Source organism: Macrobrachium nipponense, chromosome 28, assembly GCF_015104395.2.
Source record: "Macrobrachium nipponense isolate FS-2020 chromosome 28, ASM1510439v2, whole genome shotgun sequence".
Taxonomy (NCBI): Eukaryota; Metazoa; Arthropoda; class Malacostraca; order Decapoda; family Palaemonidae; genus Macrobrachium; species Macrobrachium nipponense.
Window position 1 is genome coordinate 22,760,882 of NC_087217.1, and position 21,107 is coordinate 22,781,988.

Below are 21,107 nucleotides of genomic sequence, written 5' to 3' on the forward strand. Positions count from 1 at the left end.
GTGAGATCTTATGAAATGAGAGGTCATGAATCAGAGTAAAACTACCATGATTTTGGAATGAATCCGGATATTGATTCATGAGTTACTTTGACAAATCAGTGACTTTTCTGAGGGAGCTGAAGTCAAAAGTCTAGGATGAATATCGCCAATTTCTTTAGGGTAAGCATTTAGAGAAACTTGGCTTATAGCACGAGTCTATATATTCATAGTGGTTGTCGTACAAACTTTAGACATGTGTTATATAGATATATGTGTTTCTTAAACACGTATCAGCTCTATGTTCATACACGCTCAAAGTTTTCACGTATATGCATCATAGGTAGTGTATAGGTAATATTATGTACATTGTATGATTTATGTAGCTAATATACGTTAGTATAGGATGAGATATATGTATAAATAGATATTATTCGTTACAAGCATAGAGTAAAAAACGCATACATACATACACACACACACATACATACAATCACAAATACGCTGTATACCGACGGATAAGTAATAATAGATTAGTTTTAGTGTTCTGTTCGTGTAGTTATAGAACTGCTTTGTTAATCACTGCTGATATATATATATATATATACTTTATGTGAATTGACTATTCCATTCACGTCCAAACTGGTACTAATGGGTATTTGCTAATGTTATTTGCAAGTCATTAATTTACAGCAAATTGGAAAGACACACGCATGCCAATTATCTCTCTCTCTCTCTCTCTCTCTCTCTCTCTCTCTCGGAGTTACACAAGAAATTGTATGATACCCTAAATAACTAATATACTTTCTCTCTCTCTCACTATCTCTTTCTCTCTTTCTATTACTATCTCTCCCTCTCACTATCTCTATTTCTCTCTCTCTCACTATCTATCTCTCTCTCACTATCTCTATCTCTCTCAATCTCTCTCTCTTTCTCTCACTATCTCTATTTCTCTCTCTCACTATCTCTCTCTCTCACTATCTCTATCTCTCTCAAACTCTCTCTCTCTCTCTCACTATCTCTATTTCTCTCTCTCACTATCCCTATCTCTATCTCTCTCTCACTATATAACTCTATTTCTATCTCACTATTCTATCTCTATTTCTCTCTCTCACTATCTCTCTTTCTCCCGACAGACCTCGGAGGAGCGGGATATGGTGAACAGAGACCGCCAGGTCCAGGTGGAGGGGGAACTCCAGTGGCAGATCCAGATGAAGAAGCAACTGGACGCTGAGAGGAAGAGGAAAGAGGAGCTGGAGGAGAGGCTGATGGAGGAGAGCATCAAGAAGCAGCAGGAGAAGATGAAGATGGAATACGAGGCCGAGATGGACAGGCGGAGGAAGAAGGAGGAGGAGGTGAGTTGGGTGCTGGTGTTTGTTTACGTTTCCAGCTTCCAGAGTGGAATTTAATGGCTTTATAAAGCTTCCAAAAGGCAAATAACTTTCTTATTAAGCTTCCGAAAACAAATGACTTCTTTTATAATATTCCAAAAGAGATTCTTTTATAATATTCCAAAAGAGAATTAAATGGCTTACCAAGCTTCCAAGAGGTCAATAACTTATTAAGCTTGCAATAAACAGACTTTTATCACATGCTTCCAAAAGGGAATCAAATGTCTTATCAAGCTTTCAAAATGGAATCACATGGGTCACCAAGTTTCGAAAAGGGAATTAAATGGCTTATCGAGCTTCCAAAAGGCCCCTAACTTTCAAGCACCATTATTCGGTTTAATTTTATAAACTGGTGAAAAACCCACCTCCTCATTCAAGAGATACCCTTTGAACCCAAAAGCAAATCCAACTCATTCAATAAACACCTTTTAAACAAAACAACAAACGGGCCTCTTTAAGCAATAAATACTATCCAAACCCAACATCAAACCCACCTTCTGATTAAGGGACACCTCTTAAACCCAACGTCAAACCCACCTCCTCTTTCAAAAGATGCCCTTCAAGCACAACAGCACAGAAACAACCTTTAATTAAACCCAAGAAAAACACCCAAGAGACATCCTTTAAACCTAAATGAAAAGGACACCTCATCAATCAAGAGTTACCTATTAAACCCAAAAGCAAACCCTGCACCTCGTTCAACAAACGTCTTTTAATTAAACCCAAACGCAAACCCACCACCACCTCAGTCCACAAACACCCTTTAAACCCAACAGCAAACTCACCAACACCTCACTCAACAAACACCTCTTAAATCCAAAAAGAAACCCTGAACCTCATTCAACAAACACCTTTTAATGAAACCCAAACGCAAACCCCCACCATCACCTCATTTAACAAACACCCCTTAAACCCAAAAGCAAACCCACCATCACCTCATTCCACAAACACCTCTTAATTGAACCCAACAGCAAACCCCCCCCCCCGATTAACAAACACCTCTTAAAACCAAAAGCAAACCCCCACCACCACCTCATTCAACAAACACCTCTTACTTAAACCCAACAGCAAACCCGGCGTCGGGACGCCCAGCTGAAGCACATGGAGATAATCCAGAGTCAGCTGAAGGACGAGAAGAACTCCAAGATGGCCAAGGCGAGAGCCGCAGCAGAGCTGGCTGCCGCCACTCCCCCGACCGACTCCAGGAACGACACCAGAGAGATCAAACCCGCTCAGAAATCGGGCGAAGCTCCCAAGGAGACGCCGAAAACTGAGCCCAGGAGAAGGTGAGCCATTTTCCGTTTTATTTTCTGTCTGAATTGGAGATTTCAGCTGGTTCAACGAGGTGTAAATACCTAAAATCAATAGTTCTGTTTATGCCACGAATCAAAGATAATTCTATTCAAGCCACAAGTCTCTCCTGTTCACGAAATATGGAAATAAATGTGGTTTAATTATAGTTATAGGCTCCGCCCCTTGTATTTTGCAGTTGCCACATATTTTCGGACGTGTTTCTCTCAACTGCTCTATAAAACTGTGATTGGAAACTAAATGCTTGTAACTTTTCATGCTGAAACATTCTCAGTTTATAAAAGTATGCAACTGTAATAACAACAATGCCCTCTTGTCATCATTATTATTAATCATTATTATTACCTTACTACTTTCCTGCCTTGTACTATCTAATTCATTTTTCATATAAGACAAAATATATAAAAGCGACACGTATTTAGAGAAATCTTAAATTCCTAATGTCCATTTTAGTCAGAAACTTAAAAACTTTCAGAACGTCCATGTGAGAGCATTTATGCTTTGTTTAAAATGGAAGTTATTTCAAGGGGAAGATGTTTTAACCTAATTCAACAACAACAACAATAGCTGTGAGAATCTTTATATTTTGTTTATCAACAACAACAACAACAACAATAACTTTGAGAACCTTTATACTTTGTTTATCAACAACAACAACAACAATAACTTTGAGAACCTTTATACTTTGTTTATCAACAACAACAATAGCTGTGAAAATCTTTATACTTTATCAACAACAACAGCAATAGCTGTGAGAATCTTTATACTTTGTTTATCAACAATAACAAAAACAATAGCTGTGAGAACCTTTATACTTTATCAACAACAGTAACTATGAGAATCTTTATACTTTGTTTTTATCAGCAACAACAGCAGTAACTGCAAGAATCTTTATACTTAGTTTAAAATGGAATTTACTTCAAGGAGAAAGACTCTTGTACCTAAAACAACTACAACAACAACAGCAATAACTACACCTGTTATTACTTTCCCTTATCCAGCAGGGTCCCAAAGCAGGACGACGACTTCGGTCTGAATCTCAAGTCCGACTCGAGATTTCTGGCGGCTCGGCAACCCAACAAGTTCTTTGACTCGTAAGATAAAGTTCGAAGAGTTTTTTATTTATTTATTTTTTTTTCTAAATCTCTCTCCTGCTCAAGAAACGTGAGACTTTGTGCTTATTTCTCCATTCCTCCCAATAAATAAAAAGAATTTTAAAATGAAGAACGGCCTATGACTCCCTAGTTAGAAGAAGAGGGCAATGTAGTTAATATCAAATCTATTAAATAATGATTTTGAACTGGAAGGACAAGAGAAATATATTGGTAAAAATAACAGGTAATAAAAAATTAATTTATTGATCTCGTCATTTTTTTCACCAGGCTGACTTTCTTTTCTTTTAAAAATACCACTGAACAATAATTCTTGAAACGATTTGCACACGAAAATCAGTGCTTCTACAAATTACAAATATAGCAATGAGTTCCTACACCATTCTGTAATGTTTTAGTATTTTTCGTAATTTTTCGTTTAAAGATGCTCAAGTTCAAAACTACGTCTATTTGATATGTGTCTTCTGAAATCTGAAATAGTAAATGATTCGATGTTAATTAATTAGAGCACTGTCACAGGAAGGAACAAGGAAACAAAGAGAAAAACACGAAAAAAGGATAGTAAGAGAGATAAATAAGTAAATAAACGGATAAATATAGTAAATATATAGAAATGCTTTGATGAGTCTGAGAATCTGTCTACAAGGGCCATGTCATACCTCCTTGTCTGATGAGGAAGGACTTGGGGAAAGTCTTATAACACTTGCAATTGTTTTTAAAAGTCTTTCAAGACAGATCTGTTAATTCTATGTTTTTAAAAGACTTTCAAGATAGCTCTGTTAATTCTATTGTTTTTAAAAACTTTCAAGATAGCTCTGTTAATTCTATTGCTTTTAAAAGACTTTCAAGATAGCTCTGTTAATTCTGTAGTTAAGAAACAAAGATAGCACAGGTAAGAAAGATAGACAAGATAGACAGGAAGATTATTAAAACAGAACAGTTTAAAATAAAGGAAAAACTCCAAAAGAAAATGAACAAACAAACAGCTAGTAATGGGGGCCAACATACAAATATACCATCCTGAAAACAAGATTACAAACGATTCAATCTTAGCTGTTTCCTTTTCCTAACGTCAAACTTTGGAATTTTCTTCCTACTTATGGTTTTTATGGCCCCCATAATCCTTCACCTTCGGGGAGACAGACCTATCACTTCCTGTAGGGTTGAACCCTGCGTTTCTTCCTGTAACCCCTTGTGCAAAATACAGAAATCTTGTCGTTAGTTTCACTGGCCTTATTAATATGACTTACAGACAAGGGTGATGGTGCATCAAGGTACTCTGAAAGTTCACAGATTTAAGTTTCCCTTCAACTTTTTTAAAATTAAAAACAATGCACTTGATCCCAGTCTAACTGTATGCAAGGAATGGTAGCAATACTTAACTATTGTAAAGATTCAAAGAACTAAGCATTTTGTGCATGCAAAAACGTCATAGAGACCATAGTTAACTAACCTAGTGTAAATACTGTCATGCCAATTACCTCTAAATTCCTTATACCTAAACATACATGCTACCTTTAGAGACTCCTACAAAACACCTGCCCTGGCTTAGTTAAATGTACTTGGACTTAACCTAGCTGTGTATAAGGAATGCTGCTCATAGCCATTTTTATTTTTGTAAAAAGACAGTGTCAAGAGCTATAGTTTTGCATGCAACACAGTCGTACAGAATACATTATGTAGTTAAGTATAATTATGATAATTCCAGTTAATTCCTTAAGTTCCTTTTGTATAAAAGTGTATACCACACTAAATCACTTGCAGAACACCTTAGCTTACCTTAAACCTATTGGTAGTTAAGTTTAATTATGATAATTCTAATTAACCCTAAGTTCTTTTTGTATAAAATTGTATATCACATTGAATCACTCGCAGAACACCTTAGCTTATCCTAAACCTATTGGTGCTTGAATTAAATTATAATAATTCTAATTAACCATAAGCTCCTTTTGTCTAAAATTGTAAGCCACCTTGCAACGCTCTGGCAGAACACCTTAGCTTATGCAAAACCCAGTTATTTTTTCGTCGTCTTTAGACCTATGACACCCGTCAAAATGGCCCGAGCAGATGATGACCGAAAGAGACCGAAGCCAATGCCTGAGATGCCTTACACAGTAACTAGACAGGCAGCAGCGGGTGTACTGCATGGCCCCCCTAAGTATAATAGCAGGTAAAACTCATGCTGTGGTAGACAGCACAATGGCGGTTCATAACCTTGATAAAGTTGGCCTCTCTGTCTGGGTATCAGTTGCCATGATGTCAGTTCAACCAAAACATTCAATTCATTTTTTGCCTAATCCATCTGATGTTGCTCTTCTGATATGAGAGTGTGGAAGTTGCAGCTTCTAGAGCCTACAAAGTCCAGTTACCTGACGATTTCTTCTGGTAACCTCCAGATCTGGAACTTCAAAAGACCCATTCTGTTTTCTGAATGTCTGATACCTGAAGATTTCATTGGATAATCTCTAGATCTGGAACTTTGGAAGCTGTGATTCAAATGCCATAAGCCTGTTGCCATATAATAGTATTGGTCAGTGTTCTAATCGTAAACGATGGAAGCCGCCATCCAGTTTCCAGAAGCTGACTGTCTGATTCAGTCTTATGAACCCCCCAAAAGTCTTTTCAGACGTCGTTGTCTGATGAAGGCAGAGTGGCTGACAATATCGAGGTTTCAAATGATAACACTCACAAGCTAGAATTTGCAAAGTAGAGTCTGGCTGAGAATATAATATGATATATATGCACTTATATCTTCTGTATTGCACTATTGTAACTATGAAAGCATGCTGAGATATTCAGTGTTCTTGATGGCAGTCCCAGTCTCTAGAATTGGCGTCCTCATTCTTGGCTCTGAGAGGGCTATGGTCCCCTTCAATGTAAATGAGAACTCTCTCCTATAAATTTAAGTTCCCGTCCATAGTGAATCTAATCCCAAACTGTCAAGTTGTCAGAGACATGGTGAGATTTTCTGGAAAAGATCAGTAATACTTTAATTCTACTCATTGAGTCTTACCTTCTAAGGAGATTTTCTTTTAAGAGTAATTGATAAAACTCGTGTTACAGCCTCGAAAACTTGCAAGCATGGGAACTGTAGGTGCACAGTGTAGATTTCAGTTTGCAAAAGTTCAGTTCACATCCTTGTACCATTAAGGATCTCTTTGAGTGTCTCAAATTAATTGAGGGATTAAGTAAAGACCTGAAAATCTCAGTGAGTGACGGCACAAATCGTAATTATTTTTGGTTACGACCTAGAAGAAAATGTTACCACATTTTGAATAGAAGTAACCACATCTGTTAGCACTATAATGAACTAATATTCACTGATTGAAGCTTTTGAATCTATCTGTTGTAGAATCCCAGTCTTTTTGGAACTGATATTTTTGTATACTGTAGATGCTGTAGATTAGATAGAGATGAATGTTATATGTGATCTTGAAAGTGCTTTTTTGTCTAATCTCGATGTGCTTTATTACATCTTTGCTGTTTCATGTACTAACTTTACCCCTGCGAATTGTCTTGCCTGTGACACACCTACCTGAATGTAACACAGAAGTTACCAGGAAGGTGACTACGCTCCTAGCAAGGCTAGGGCCAATAGGCCTAAGACTACTCTTGGGAAAGAGCACCAGACCCCGGAGCTAGTGACTGCTCCCATGACACATGACCCAGACATCCTCATTGTGGCACCGGACAGTGCCCAGTCTGACGGAGGAAGGGGTCGACGCTCCTCGCCACCTCCGACAGCCCCCAGCGAAGTCCAGGCTCCAAGGGTGGACAGGGTGGACATTGAGTTGCAAACCACACTGGAGTTGTAAGTGGGTGTGAGAGGTGGTGGTGGTGTGGTGATGCTGCTCTGCTCTGCTGCTTGCTTGGAGATGACTGATTCTTCTTCTTTTCTTCTTCTTCTTTTTCTTCTTCTTCTTCTTCTTCTCCTGCCTCCTCCTCCTCCTCCTCTTCTTCTTCTTCTTTTTTCTTCTTCTTCTCCTGCCTCCTCCCCTCCTCCTCCTCCTTTTCTTCTTCTTCTTCTTCTTCTTCTACTTCTTCTTCTTCTTTTTCTTTCTTTTTCTTTTTCTTCTTCTTATTCTTCTTTTTTCTATTCTTCTTTTTCTTTTTCTTCTCCTTCTTCGTCTTTCTTTTTCTTTTTCTTCTTCTTCTTCTCCTTCTTCTTCTTCCTCTGCTTCTTCTTATTCTTCTATTCTTCTATTCTGCTCTTTTTCTTCTTCGCCATTCTCTCCGTCCTCCCCCTCGTTCTTCCTCCTTTTTATTTTTCTTTTTAATTTCTTCTCCTTCTTCTTCTTCTTCTTTTTATTTTTCTTCTTCTTTTTTAATTTTCTTATTCTTTTTTATTTTTCTTCTTCTTCTTCGTCTTCTTCTTCTTTTTTCTATTTCTTCGTCTTTCTTTTTTCTTCTTCTCCTTCTTCTTCTTCCTTTGCTTCTTCTTATTCTTCTTTTCTTCTTTTTCTTTTTCTGCTTCTTTTTCTTCTTCCTCCTCTTCTTCTCCTGCTCCTCTTTTTTTTGCTTACTTCTCGCTTCTCTTCTTTTTCTTTCTTCTTCCTTCACCTTTTTCCTTTTTCTTTCCTTTTTCATTTTCTTCTTTTCTTCCTTTCTCTTTTCTTTTTCATTTTCCTTCATTTTTTTTTTCTTCTTTTTCTTCCTTTCTTTTTACCTTTTCTTCTTTTTCCTTTTTTTTTCCCCCTTTTTTCCTTTTCCTTCCTTCCTTTTCTCTTCTTTTTATTTTTCTTCATTCTTCTCTTATTCATTAATTTTCTTGTTTTTCTTCTTTTTCTTCTTTTTTTTTTCCTTTTTCTTTCCCCTTCCTTTTCCTCTTCTTTCTTTCTCTTCTTTTCTTCTTTCTTATTTTCTTCTTCTCATTATTCTTCTTCTTCTCTCTCCTCCTCTTCTTTTCTTATTTCTTTTTCTTTTTCCTTTTCTTCTTCTTCTTCTTCTTCTTCTTCTTCTTCTTCCCTTTTGATGATGGTTATCACTGGTGAAGACGTGACAATCTGTTCACTGGCAAAAGTTTCGAATGGCAAGAATCCCGCTTACGTTGCATTTCTCTGGTCTTGCCTCGCCACGCAAAAATCTGCCCCACATCTGATAAATAAATCTTGGTTCACAGAACTACGATAATCACTAGATAACCATTAGTATCATAAACAGATTCAGTATATATCTACCTCAGAAGAACATAAGAAATAACAGCAATAATTAGAGTACACTCTTCTCAGTTGTCGATCGTCTATGAATAAATGTGAAACACTTGACTGATGGAAATATTCATCTCTTGGTGGTCACAAGACAATATTCTTTAATTTATGGGTTGAACAGAATGTCAGGGCACAGATATAGGTCATGGCAGCACTACTATCTTTATATTATGGGAATTGCTAATTGAAACTTTTATCAGCTATTCTTTCTGGTCTCAAACAAGGTGCATAACAAACATATTTTTTTCGCAATATGCATTCCACAAATAATTAAACTCCAAGATACAATATAAAACAACTTAGTCGCTACAGAAATATTGTAAAATATTTAAAGTAAGTTTTGTTTATAGTTCACTCGTGAGACCAAAGCAAGCTAATACCATATTTTCACACCTAAACTTCGGGTATTCTAAAGAAAAATAAGCTGATCAAAATATGACCACTACTAAAAAAACTGAATGTGAACTAATGAAAGACAGTCCTCAGAATTCTATTTTCAAAAAAAATCTTCGTGTCTTCCCCACTAACTCTTCTGGGTGTGAGATATTAGTGTTACTTTAAAGAAGACCTTAAAAGAAGCTATAGAATGAATGATAGACACAAAGGCAGTCTCCAGAGCCTTATATGGGTAGTACATGGTCAGGTTAAGAGTGCTTCCGTTTTACAGAATTGCTGCTTTATCTAGCTAAACAATACAATATTCCTGCTTCACAGAAGAGTTGTTCAACTACCTTAAAGAGAATATTCCTGTTTAACAGATTAGCTGCTTTATCTAGCCAAAAAACAAAATATTCCTTTTTTATAACTGGATATTTAATATGGACAAAATTTTTTCTTGGTTTTCCATTAGGTTACAATGTCCACTCTAACTAAATGTTTGCATTCGACAACTTACATGGTCTAGCTTAACACAGTATTCGTTTTACTGTATAACTAAGGAGCCTGATTTACCACACTGTTAAACAGTCAGACTTAACAAAATGTTACTGTTTTACAACATGACTACATGGTTCAGCTTAACAAAACATCCCTGTGTTGAAACATTGCGAAATAATGCATCTTGAAAGTGTTTCTGTGTTATAACAAGGCTGAATGGCGCAGCTAAACAAACTGTCAGTCGCTTGCTACACCTCTGATTTGGGTATGCCTTATTAACGTTTGGTTTGGTTCCTTCTACAGTTTCTACAGTTTTCCAGTTCTTATAATTTGCACATTACTGAAGGTAAGTTCGCCTTGCATCATTTCGAGTGGATTCACGTGTCGGCCAAACCTGAAAAACCAGTGGAAGGTTCCTAACACGAACCAGTTACAAATGAAACATCATAAATGAAAGATAATTTGAGAATTATTTGCATACTAACTTTTCTCTGTGTGAATTTATAAATATAGATTGAAAATCCTGTTTACCTATGTAAAGGACATCTGGTATACTGATAGAGTACTGCACCTTGTGCATGGTGTGAAGTTTTTTGTGTGCATGCTCTACAGATTTTAACATAAAACAATAATTTGAAATAAATTTAAATGCTTTTCTCGCGCATAATTATGGGAGGAAGGAACAACTTGGGAATATATGAGGAATGGAAAAATTGCATCAGCAATAACTTAGTTTAGTAAGCTTCTCAGCCTATTCCTTTATCATTGCAATGAAGTGGTTCTCCATTACGAGGGAATATGTTGCTGAAGATATCACTCAATCACTTGAAAAAGAAGTAATTTTGTTATTTTGATGAGTAAGGAAACGAGCAAAATGTTCTGGCATTACATAAGAAGAAGATGACCCTTTGTGATTTAAGGGGTAACTGGGCCAGACATCTAGAAGTATAAAAGCGTGGTTAAAGAGCATCTGGTTCAACTTAATATGTAAAAAAAATCTTAAATTTTGACCGTAATGATGTAAGCGTCTTCACTGCCAAGACAAAAGATGATGGACAGCAAGATTGTAGAAAAGAAACGGGAGTGGAGTTAAAGCAGAAGGCTAAAGAGTGGTGTAGAGGTCGGGTTTTGTGGTTGAAATAATTATTCATGATCTGTCACACTAATCAAACGAGTAAAGACTTGAGCTGCCAATCTATAAACTCAATCAGTAACACTTCAGAGACACGTAGGGTGTGTTCACACTGCATTATAACGTGTCGTAAACACACGCGTCGACAACTTGTCGCACACATATCACATACATGTTGAATAGAAGGTAGTGATATCCTGGCAGTCCTAACCAGTGCCTAATAAGATTATCCAGAACCTGACAAGATATGTTCTCCACTGATGGCCATTATCTTGCGTTCAACCTGATTTGTGATATGGATGAGAATGGTCGTTGATTTGTTTACAAACTGTTAGTGATATGTATGTAACAAGTTGCTGACTTGTGCTTATGACGTGTCATTAATCTCAGAGTTGACGCACCCTAAGTGAAGTCAAATAAGATGAAAGAAGCAAGGAAAACAGTCATTTTCTAACCCATCACTGACCACTCGTTTTTAATGTGCTAAAATGACACAAAGTCCTAAAACATGTTTGTATATGATCTGCAAAATACCACATATAAAGGTCCTACAAGAAAGGAATTATTCCTTTAGTTACTCTTGCTCAATGCAAGATGGCACTGGCCTGACACTGCCCACAAAACCTAAAATACAATAGAATATACAGAATTTAGGCCAAAGGGCCAAGCGATGGGACTTATGAGATCATTCAGTTTTAAAGCGGAAATCGCCAGCAAAAAGGTTTGAGAGGTGTGACAGGAGGGAAACCTCAAAAGCACTTGCACAATGAATCAACTGTTATGACAGGGTTGGAAGTAAAATGGGAGAAAGAGACTATGAATGGAGGTACAGTAAAAGGAATGAAAGTGGTTCCAGTTAGGGGCCGAAAGGACGCTGCAAAGAACCTCAAGCAATGCCTATAGTGCATCGCATGAAATGTACTGACGGCGCTACCCCAATACTAGGTACACAAAACCTATTCAGTGATGATTTTCCTAATAAAAAAAACAGATGCTGAATATTATAAAAGAGAAAAATGAAGAAAAATAAAGCAAAATACCAAAATGAGTCCTCAGGATCATAAGAAGCACTCGGTCTCCTAAAGCAGGAAATTAAGTTGCTTCTTGGACCATAAGTCTTCGTAGAATTTATATCTAATCAGATCTGGTGGGGCAACACTTCTGGTTTTGCTTAAGCAAAGGAAAACTGATTTATGAGTCTGCCTGTGCATATTAGGGGTTTTCTCTGGATGAGCATGATTCACAGATGCTTATGTCAGCAGTTTATGAAAGTATTTCAAGTAAAATATGGGAAGGTGGAATTGGTTTCCAACCTGTTTGATAAATTATTATCTCTCTCTCTCTCTCTCTCTCTCTCTCTTGCATGCTTCATAATCTATAAAATCATATCTCTACCTTTCATTCAAATTTCCTCCCTGTCTTCCCAATTTACTTTTCGACCAAACATTTATTCGGCATTAAATCCTACACCAATAAAAGTGCTTTAATAAGTAACAAGTTTCCTGAATTTGATTTGATTTTTATGAAATTTTGGCTGTCGAGCCAAGCCCTGGGCTACTTTCGGCCACTAAGCACCTAAGGCGGTGAAAAGGGGGTGTTGGAGTGGTTGAACAGCAAAAAAAAAAAAAAAAAAAAAAAAAAAAAAATCCAGGAAAGAAAGATCTATTAATTTATGGATTTATAGTTAAAGAGGTTGGACAGAAAAATAAAGAGATCCAGAAAAGAAAGATCTATTAATCTATGGATTAGTAGTTAAAGAGGTTGGACAGCAAGGAAGCAGAAGTGGAAATAAAGTAAAAGGTTTGAAAGTGGCTGGAGCTATGGGCCAAAGAGACTCTGCATACATCCTTTAGTGGCGCCTACAGTTCCCCAAGAAAGAGCACCCCAGGTTCCACTCCAAAGGGGATGGTTAGCAGATCAGCATGTTCATTTACAAAACATTTTCAGCTAAGCAATGAATGAAATATCTGGTGGCTAGTAGACTGCTGTGGGCTGCAGCCAGGGAACAGAAAAACAAGGGAATCGTATATATTTCAAAGTCTTTAGGTAAAATGTCAATGATTTAATAAAGTTATATACTGTATTCAGTGACAAAACTTAGTTCTAAGTTTCTTTATAGGCCTACAACAATCTAAGTCACCTGCAGCCGGCTTGTAAGTATTGTATTGAGGAAGATGCAAAATTTCTTCAAGATATAACTGCTTATAGAAAATTTTCTTAGGCTAATAATAAGTTATAATCTATACATTGACCAAATAAAAAAAACCTTCTTTCAGTTTTCCTCTGAAGATTGAAAAAGAACCACAAAATTATTGGGTATAACGTGTTTACTTATAAATATTTACATTTTATTTTACTCAACACTCGAGTACTTTCAGGCCAGTGTTGAGTAAAATAAAATGTAAATATTTGTAAGTAAACACGTTATACCCAGTAATTTTGTGGGTTTCTTTTTCAATCTACAGATTCCCATTATCCAATATGACTCGTATTCCTAACAATCCTAATTATTGGTATTGATATTCCATTCCTATAGCTATAACTGTGACAATCATTATCAATGTCATTGCTGAATGGACAAACCTGCTCTATGGGCATATGAACTACTAACCAGTGAGACACCAAATCACCACTATATCCACTCAGCCACCGAGGTCCTTTTTACAACTAAATAGTTCCTTGCTGGCCGAGTGGTTTTCGAGCTGGGCTGCCAATCCGGTGGTCTCAGGTTCGATTCCCGGCTCGGCCAACGCGGAATCAGAGAAATTTATTTCTGGTGATAGAAGTTCATTTCTCGATATAGTGTGGTTCGGATCCCACAATAAGCTGTAGGTCCCGTTGCTAGGTGACTAATCCTTCGGGCCAGCCCTAGGAGAGCTGTTAATCAGCTCAGTGGTCTGGTAAAACTAAGATATACTTAACTTTACAACTAAATGGATATAGCTTTGGCCTGTTGTCTCAGTGGTCAGTGGTTCAAAGCCTAAAGAAAGCTGTTAGTAATACTGGTGTTCGTCACCATCAAACTACAATCATCATCAATGTCATTGTTGAAAGTGACAAACTTACTCTATGGGCATTTGAGCCACTAACCAGTGAGACACTGTACTCTGTTTTTTTCCATCTGTCCATCCGCCTGTGGTGTTTGCGCATGGTAACACTGCGTCCCAGGCTTTAAATAATATCCTATTTTGAATATTAGCGGTGTAATTCGCATACAGTAAATTATTAAAACACTTTTCAGTTGGAAATGTACACCCAGATATCCTTTTATTCACCTAAAACTTATACATAACGTAACTATTTAAAGCCCGGGACGCAGTGTTACCATGCGAAATCACCACAGGCGGATGGACAGATGGAAAAAAACAGAGTATAGGCTGGCACAGATTCCACTCAGCTACAGAGGTCATCTTTTTCAACTCAGTAGATAAACTGTTATTATTATTATTATTATTATTATTATTATTGAGAAGATCAACCCCCATCTGTATGGAACAGGGCCACCAAAGGGGCAACTGACTTGAAATTCAAGCTTCCAAAGAATTCGGAATGGTGTCTTAGTGTTGAGCAGTTCAAAGCCTCAAGAAGGCTGTTAGTATTATAGTAGATTCACATCAACCGTGCACCTGATGTCTAGACCAGTCCCTTACTATGCTCCTGATTGGCTGTTGATAAGCCAGTCACAGGGCTGGAAACTCAGTCTCTCGAGAGAGTTCACATAGGTAGGATGTACTATATTCCACCTCTCCTGAGGGATGCTTTTGATAGACGTGTCCCTCAGGAGAAGGGGAACATACATCCAGCCTATGTGAACTCTCTCGAGAGACTGAGAGTTTCCAGCCCTGAGATTGGCTTACCAACAGCCAATCACGAGCGTCGTAAGGGACTGACCTGGACATTAGATGCACGGTTGATGTGAATCTACTATACAGGTGTTCTTCCAAATAAAATGATCCCAAGGAAGAGTTATTCATCTTCCCTCAATCTCTTCCAAACAGTGACAGATGGGAGTCGGAGAGGAAGCGAGACGAGTCCAGACCCCCTGTGGTCAGAGGAACGCCCTTCGACTGGCGTGTCAAAATCGATGGTCTGTCCGAGGAGGAGAAGAAGAAGGTCCAGGATGAGACGGATGATGATATTAAGTAAATACATTTTCTGTTTTTCTTTCTCAGACTAAGGTTAGTGAATAGTTAGTATACGAGTAGCATAGAAGTGCAAAGGGTTAATGTCAATTTGAGATTGAACCCTATTCAGTGGAACAAGCCAAGCAAAGGGGCCACTAACTTGAAATTCAAGCTTCCAAAGAATATGGTGTTCGTTAGAAAGAAAGAAGGCAGTACACTGAAGAATAGTGAAAAAATGAGATGCTATGGCACAGTGGTGAATATTTAGCTGAAGAAATTTTTTAAAGAAATTGGTGGATGGAATAACTATCCCTATATGTGTAAGTGTAGAGGTGATGGGCATTACTAAAAATAGTAGGTTACTCTGAATACTAAGGAAGTTATTTGGTAAGATTCTGTTTGTACAAAAAGGAGAGATAACAGAGGGATTTGCAGATGAAGAGCAGTGTGGGTTTAGACAAGGCAAGGGAGTGCAGATCAAGTGTATATGATGAAACAGCTGTAAGTGAAATTCGAGAGTAACGTGAAATAGTTATATGGCAAAACATGAACCCACAAAAAAGTATTGACAGAACTTATACAGGCAATATGGAAGGCGTTGAGGATGTATATATGGTATAAAAGACAAGGTAATGAGTACGATCTGAGTTCCTATGACGGAAGAGAAGCATACTAAAATCTGCACAAGGAGAGTGTCTAGTTTGGTGTAAAAATGGGCCTAAGGAGAAGGTGTGCTATATCTCCATGGCTACTTGATATCCTTATGGAATGAGCATTTGTGGAAAGTTAGAAATATGCCATAGGATGTGGGTACAAAAGTAAGGTATTATGGGTAAAGGATCCTAGCTAGAATTGGGTTACGATGACGTGAAAGAACCAGTGGAGCCAGAGAGCTATTTTCCTAGATAAAGTTTCTGTAATTAACATTCAGTTTTTTTTAATTAATTAAATTCATTTTCCCCCAGACAATTCCAAGAACAAAACGGAGATCTCATGAGCCAATTGACAGCTCTCAAGTCGAACTTAAAGGTGAGTATTATATACACTTTTGGGTTTCATTTTCTTAGTTATAAAATCATCAAATGTTATTATTTCTAGCAACAAAAAAGGATAGATAAAGAAAATGCGGAAGGAATTATAGAGGGCTTGTAGAGTTGCTTAACCCTTGAATGGAATGTAAAAAAAATTAGGCCAAAGGAAGGTCTGAAAGGTGTAACAGGAGAAAAGCCTCGCAGTTGCACTGAAACAATTGTTAGGAGAGGATGGAAAGAGAATGCGAACGGAGATACAGTAAAAGGAATGAAAGGGACGCAGCAAAGAACCTTGTTGAATAATGCCTAAAGTACACTGCGTGAGGTGCACTGATGGCACTTACCTTCTGAGAAAAGGTACAGATCTCAAATATTTCTAGTAAGCCATATGGGGAGTTACAGAAGGAATAAAATACATAACACATAATAGCTACGCAATGTCCCAAATATTTCTGAAATGCCGATTATCTAGATACTTTCAATATTTCCACGAACAATTCCATTTTAACTGTAAAGACGATATCACACAAACACTTACTGTTATTAAAGATTAACCTGGCTATATGCCATCAAAGGCACTCGGTTCTAGAGCAGTCTGTAAAACACATACGCGTCTTTTGAGAACTACTTATTACCTTAATAGTAAGATTGGCTGGAATTAGATGATGTAAATATAAAAAATCACTAATTTTTTTCAATGAATTGCCACACAAAAATCTGCTCGTATGACCCCCATATCAATATAAGCTAAGTACTGAAATAGCAATACAAGAAACTAACAAAAGCCGAAGAATCTGGCAACCTACTGATCAATGGCGTATCTTTTATTTTTTCTTAACTGGTAGGTTGACGAGGCACGATAATGAAACCATCAGATTCATTGGCCACGAATATGTTGCTGGTCATTATGGAATAGTATTTTAAACTTCGTTTTCTCTCTCTCTTTGCAGCCAAATGACAATAGCTGGAACCCGGGAGGTAAGTACTCATGATAACGATGTTGCTAAGAAATCTTACAATTACTGTTAATACACACACATACATATACATCGAGCTACAAATGTCCTTTAATATCTAATTTGCTCTACCCCGGATTAATATATCACAAAAGTAGAACGTAGGTAATGCAAAGTGGTCATTGCTATCCGCTCAAACTGACTCCAATTTCCAGGGACGGGCCAAAACAAACCGGATAAGGGGCGCACTCCGCAAAATAACAGTCGCAGAGAGACCCCGAGTCAGAACAGAAATGGAGGAAGGGCTGCTAACGATGGCTACGAGCCATCCTTCGGCGGGAACACTCCCACCCGGAACAGCAACGAAGGGGGTCCCTCTGGTGGGCAGACGCAGCCGAAATCTCAGCCTAAGTCAGTAAGACAACCACAGCAGCTGCCGCAGAGTCCTGAGACTATTCCTTCGGGCAAAGGAGGAGTCGACTACATGAGGATAACGACACCTGACGAATCGGAGGAGAGTTTGCCGGGCACGGCATCTCAGGACGAGCCAGAAGGTACTGCGTCTCGAATTTTTCATTAATTTGTTTAAATAATGGCCAAGAGGAAGGGCAATGCACTGTCTTTACCTAGGCCTAGGCCGAAGAAAGCAGAGAGAGAGAGAGAGAGAGAGAGAGAGAGAGAGAGAGAGAGAGAGAGGGTCAAACATTTCATGATAAATGTAAGCTGTTTTTTTTTTTTTTTTTTTTTTAAATAATGGCCAAAAAGGAATGACAATTCATTATCCTTACCTAAGCCTAGGCCGAAGGAAGCAAGAAAAGATGAGAGAGAGAGAGAGAGAGAGAGAGAGAGAGAGAGAGAGAGAGAGAGAGAGAGAGAGAGAGATTTGAGTCTAGTGAAATATGATAATACCCATTACGTTCGTACGTTCTTGTTTGGTTATTACTCGTCAACTTTATTACAATTTTTGCATTTCTTTCTTTCCATTTCTCGTTTCCCTGACTCTAATTAAAGTTTCAATATCTTCCACAGAACATCCCTTTGATCCAGATGACACAGATGGCACGATGATAAGAAAGTTTTTGGCTCGAACAGGAAAACAGAGGTAATGAAATGAGAAAGGAACAATCTGAAGACAGGTGGAAGACTGCCTATTACTACCGAAGTTCAGGCTGCTGCCAACTCGTCCATAGAATGCCATCCTACCACGAGGGTACCAGACTGTCAAAGAGGGTATCACCTTACCACAATATTGTCAGCCTTTTTGAGGGCTGGAAACCTGCCAATGGATACCAGCCCATCAAGGAATACCAGCCTCTCATGAGGACTTGTAAACTAGACCTGTCAAGATGGTACTAGCCTGTCAGGAAGCTGACAACTTGACTCAAGGTTGTCAAACTGTCATGAGCAGGACAACCTTAACCACCTAAACCCTTCGGTCCTTAACCTAAATATGGTAACATTCATGAACAAAAACTCTAAATATATTTTAAACGCCATCTCAGGATAGGTTACGCAAATTCTATTGAGATTTTTATATTCTGATATTCAGAAGAAAAGATCTGTGGAAATACTTAAGTGTACCTTAAAACTGAAAAAAATGGACCTTCCGAATCTGAAACAATATGAAATACGTTTATATATCTATAATCAAAGTAATTATAAGATACATCTGCCCAATTATGTAATCTCCTTAGGCCTACGCATTGCAGACCAGCTGTTCTTCAGTAGGGTGAAGAGAAAGCGATTGTGGTACTTTAGAAATGAAGATTTGATGTACATTTTCTTGTACTTTTAGAACTAAAAGTGCATTGAATACAGCAGGACCTTTAAAGATACATTTACCAAATATATTTATGCATTACAGATCGTATTTTCTTTGGCAGGAACCCTTCACATTTAACGCAAATTTACAAGCCATCTTTCATAAAATTCAATAAAAAGTTTAAATACGCATAAAATTTCTTTAAAAGAAAAATAAGAGAAAGAAAGTAGTTAATAGTCTAAAGAAAATGCTCTGTGACGTCCTGAAATAGTCACCATACAAGTAAAATGGAATAATCAGTAAAATAAAAATAAAAGAGTTTTCAGTGGATCCATAAATGCATGTTATTTTGTCAGCTCTAATTAAATAAAGCTGCTGAAAGCTTTTTAAACTGTTTTAGTACTGAACATAACCACAATGAGAGAGAGAGAGAGAGAGAGAGAGAGAGAGAGAGAGAGAGAGAGAGAGAGAGAGAGAGAGATTCCAACTCCGCGAAGTATTGCTTAAGTCTGCCAAGTCATCCGTTTTCTTTAAAGAAATGTGAGCAAAGTATTAAAAGAGAAAACGCTTACTTGGTAAACTAGGGAAATACTTAGAATATTTACAATCGCCCACAGAATGATGATATATGTTCATTTACCCATTTGCTATCATTGTTATCTTTGTTACCGCTAAAAACTTGTAGAAAAATACTTCCAAAGCGGTTAGTGCTAATTATTAGGAAGAGCTCCTCACGGAGATAGTATCGTTTTTTAAAGAAATTTATTGCTTGAACGATACAGAAAAGTATGTAGCTGATAAGATGCTGTACTGCAGGCGAGCTAAATAATGAGAAATTTACCGTCTTTTACTTATGATTTAACGTAGACAACATCCACAGGGCGCCATGTTTAGTACTAAATACGAGGATCTCAGGGATTAAACGTAAAACCAATAAGACTGTAAATCTAACAAATTATTTCGGTAAATTTATAAATTTTTTCCATCACGTACAAACTTTTCTGGGCCTAAATTGTTCAGTCAAGAAACTGAATCAATAAACAATATATATGTGAGGAACTCTTCCTTATAATTAGTTTTTATTTTTGTGCTCTTAACATACAGAATATTACTTTGTGAATTCTCATGGAAAATATATATATATATATATATATATATATATATATATATATATATATATATATATATATATATTTATATAAACTTTATAAGTATATTTCGGTAATCTGTTCGTTTCTTTTACCCTTATATATATATATATATATATATATATATATATATATATATATATATATATATATATATTTATATAAACTTTATAAGTATATTTCGGTAATCTCTTGTTTCTTTTACTTATCCCTATATATATATATATATATATATATATATATATATATATATATATATAAGGGTAAAAGAAACGAACAGATTACCGAAATATACTTATAAAGTTTAACACATATTACCTAGTGAAATCCCATGATATATATATATATATATATATATATTATATATATATATATATAGATTATATATATATACACACGCCGAGGTTTCTTTGGCGCAGTCGAGTTTTCTGCACATCGTATAATCAAAGCCACCGAAAATAGACCTATCTTCCGGTGGTCTCGGTATAATGCTATATGAGCCGCGGTACACGAAACATTCAGCCACGACCCAGTGGCGGCATTGTCCTATAGTGTTGCCAGACACACGATCATGCTAACTTTAAACCTTAAATAGAATAAAAACTACTGAGGCTAGAGGGCTGTAATTTGGTACGTTTGATGATTGGAGGGTGGACGATCAACATACCAGTTTGCAGCCCTGTAGCCTCGGTAGTTTTTAAGATCTGAGGGGTGACGGACAAACGAAAATCCATCTTATTAGTTTTTATTGTACAGAAAACTAAAAATGCGTAAAAGAAACGAACAGTTTCGAAGAGGAGTTCGTATAAAGCTATGGAAGATTTGTCTCCCCCTGACGAGAAAGTCCTGCTGTGGTTTTACGGAAAAAACAGAGGTTCCAATTTTCCTTTTAGTTGCCCCTCGACTTGATCTCGAAGTATCAAGGTATAGAAGGGGATTGAAGAAGTAGACTTGGAAAATCGAGAGATAAAGGAGAATTAATGGAGTATGAAAAGGAGGAGAAAGTGAGAGGAAGAAGAAAATGAAGGTTAGAGGGAGAAATGGAGGTAGGAAATAAACTTGACGACCTTTAGGTAAAATG

At 37.1% G+C, this 21,107-nt stretch overlaps 1 protein-coding gene across 5 annotated transcripts in view; it reads left to right on the forward strand.

Moving 5' to 3' along the window:
* LOC135201595 (uncharacterized) overlaps window positions 1-18,955 on the forward strand; it is a 48,568-nt gene extending 29,613 nt beyond the window's left edge. For 3 of the 5 annotated variants that reach the window (XM_064230630.1, XM_064230631.1, XM_064230628.1), the window contains 10 exons: window positions 1,113-1,331; window positions 2,436-2,653; window positions 3,680-3,772; window positions 5,826-5,960; window positions 7,341-7,601; window positions 15,004-15,147; window positions 16,095-16,158; window positions 17,111-17,138; window positions 17,332-17,670; window positions 18,146-18,955. In XM_064230630.1, the coding sequence (XP_064086700.1) occupies window positions 1,113-1,331; window positions 2,436-2,653; window positions 3,680-3,772; window positions 5,826-5,960; window positions 7,341-7,601; window positions 15,004-15,147; window positions 16,095-16,158; window positions 17,111-17,138; window positions 17,332-17,670; window positions 18,146-18,222 (1,578 nt within the window). In that variant the 3' untranslated portion in view covers window positions 18,223-18,955. The remainder of the gene's footprint in view (window positions 1-1,112; window positions 1,332-2,435; window positions 2,654-3,679; window positions 3,773-5,825; window positions 5,961-7,340; window positions 7,602-15,003; window positions 15,148-16,094; window positions 16,159-17,110; window positions 17,139-17,331; window positions 17,671-18,145) is intronic. The other 2 variants (XM_064230629.1, XM_064230632.1) reach the window with 2 other exon arrangements.
* The last annotated feature ends 2,152 nt before the right edge of the window (window positions 18,956-21,107 follow it).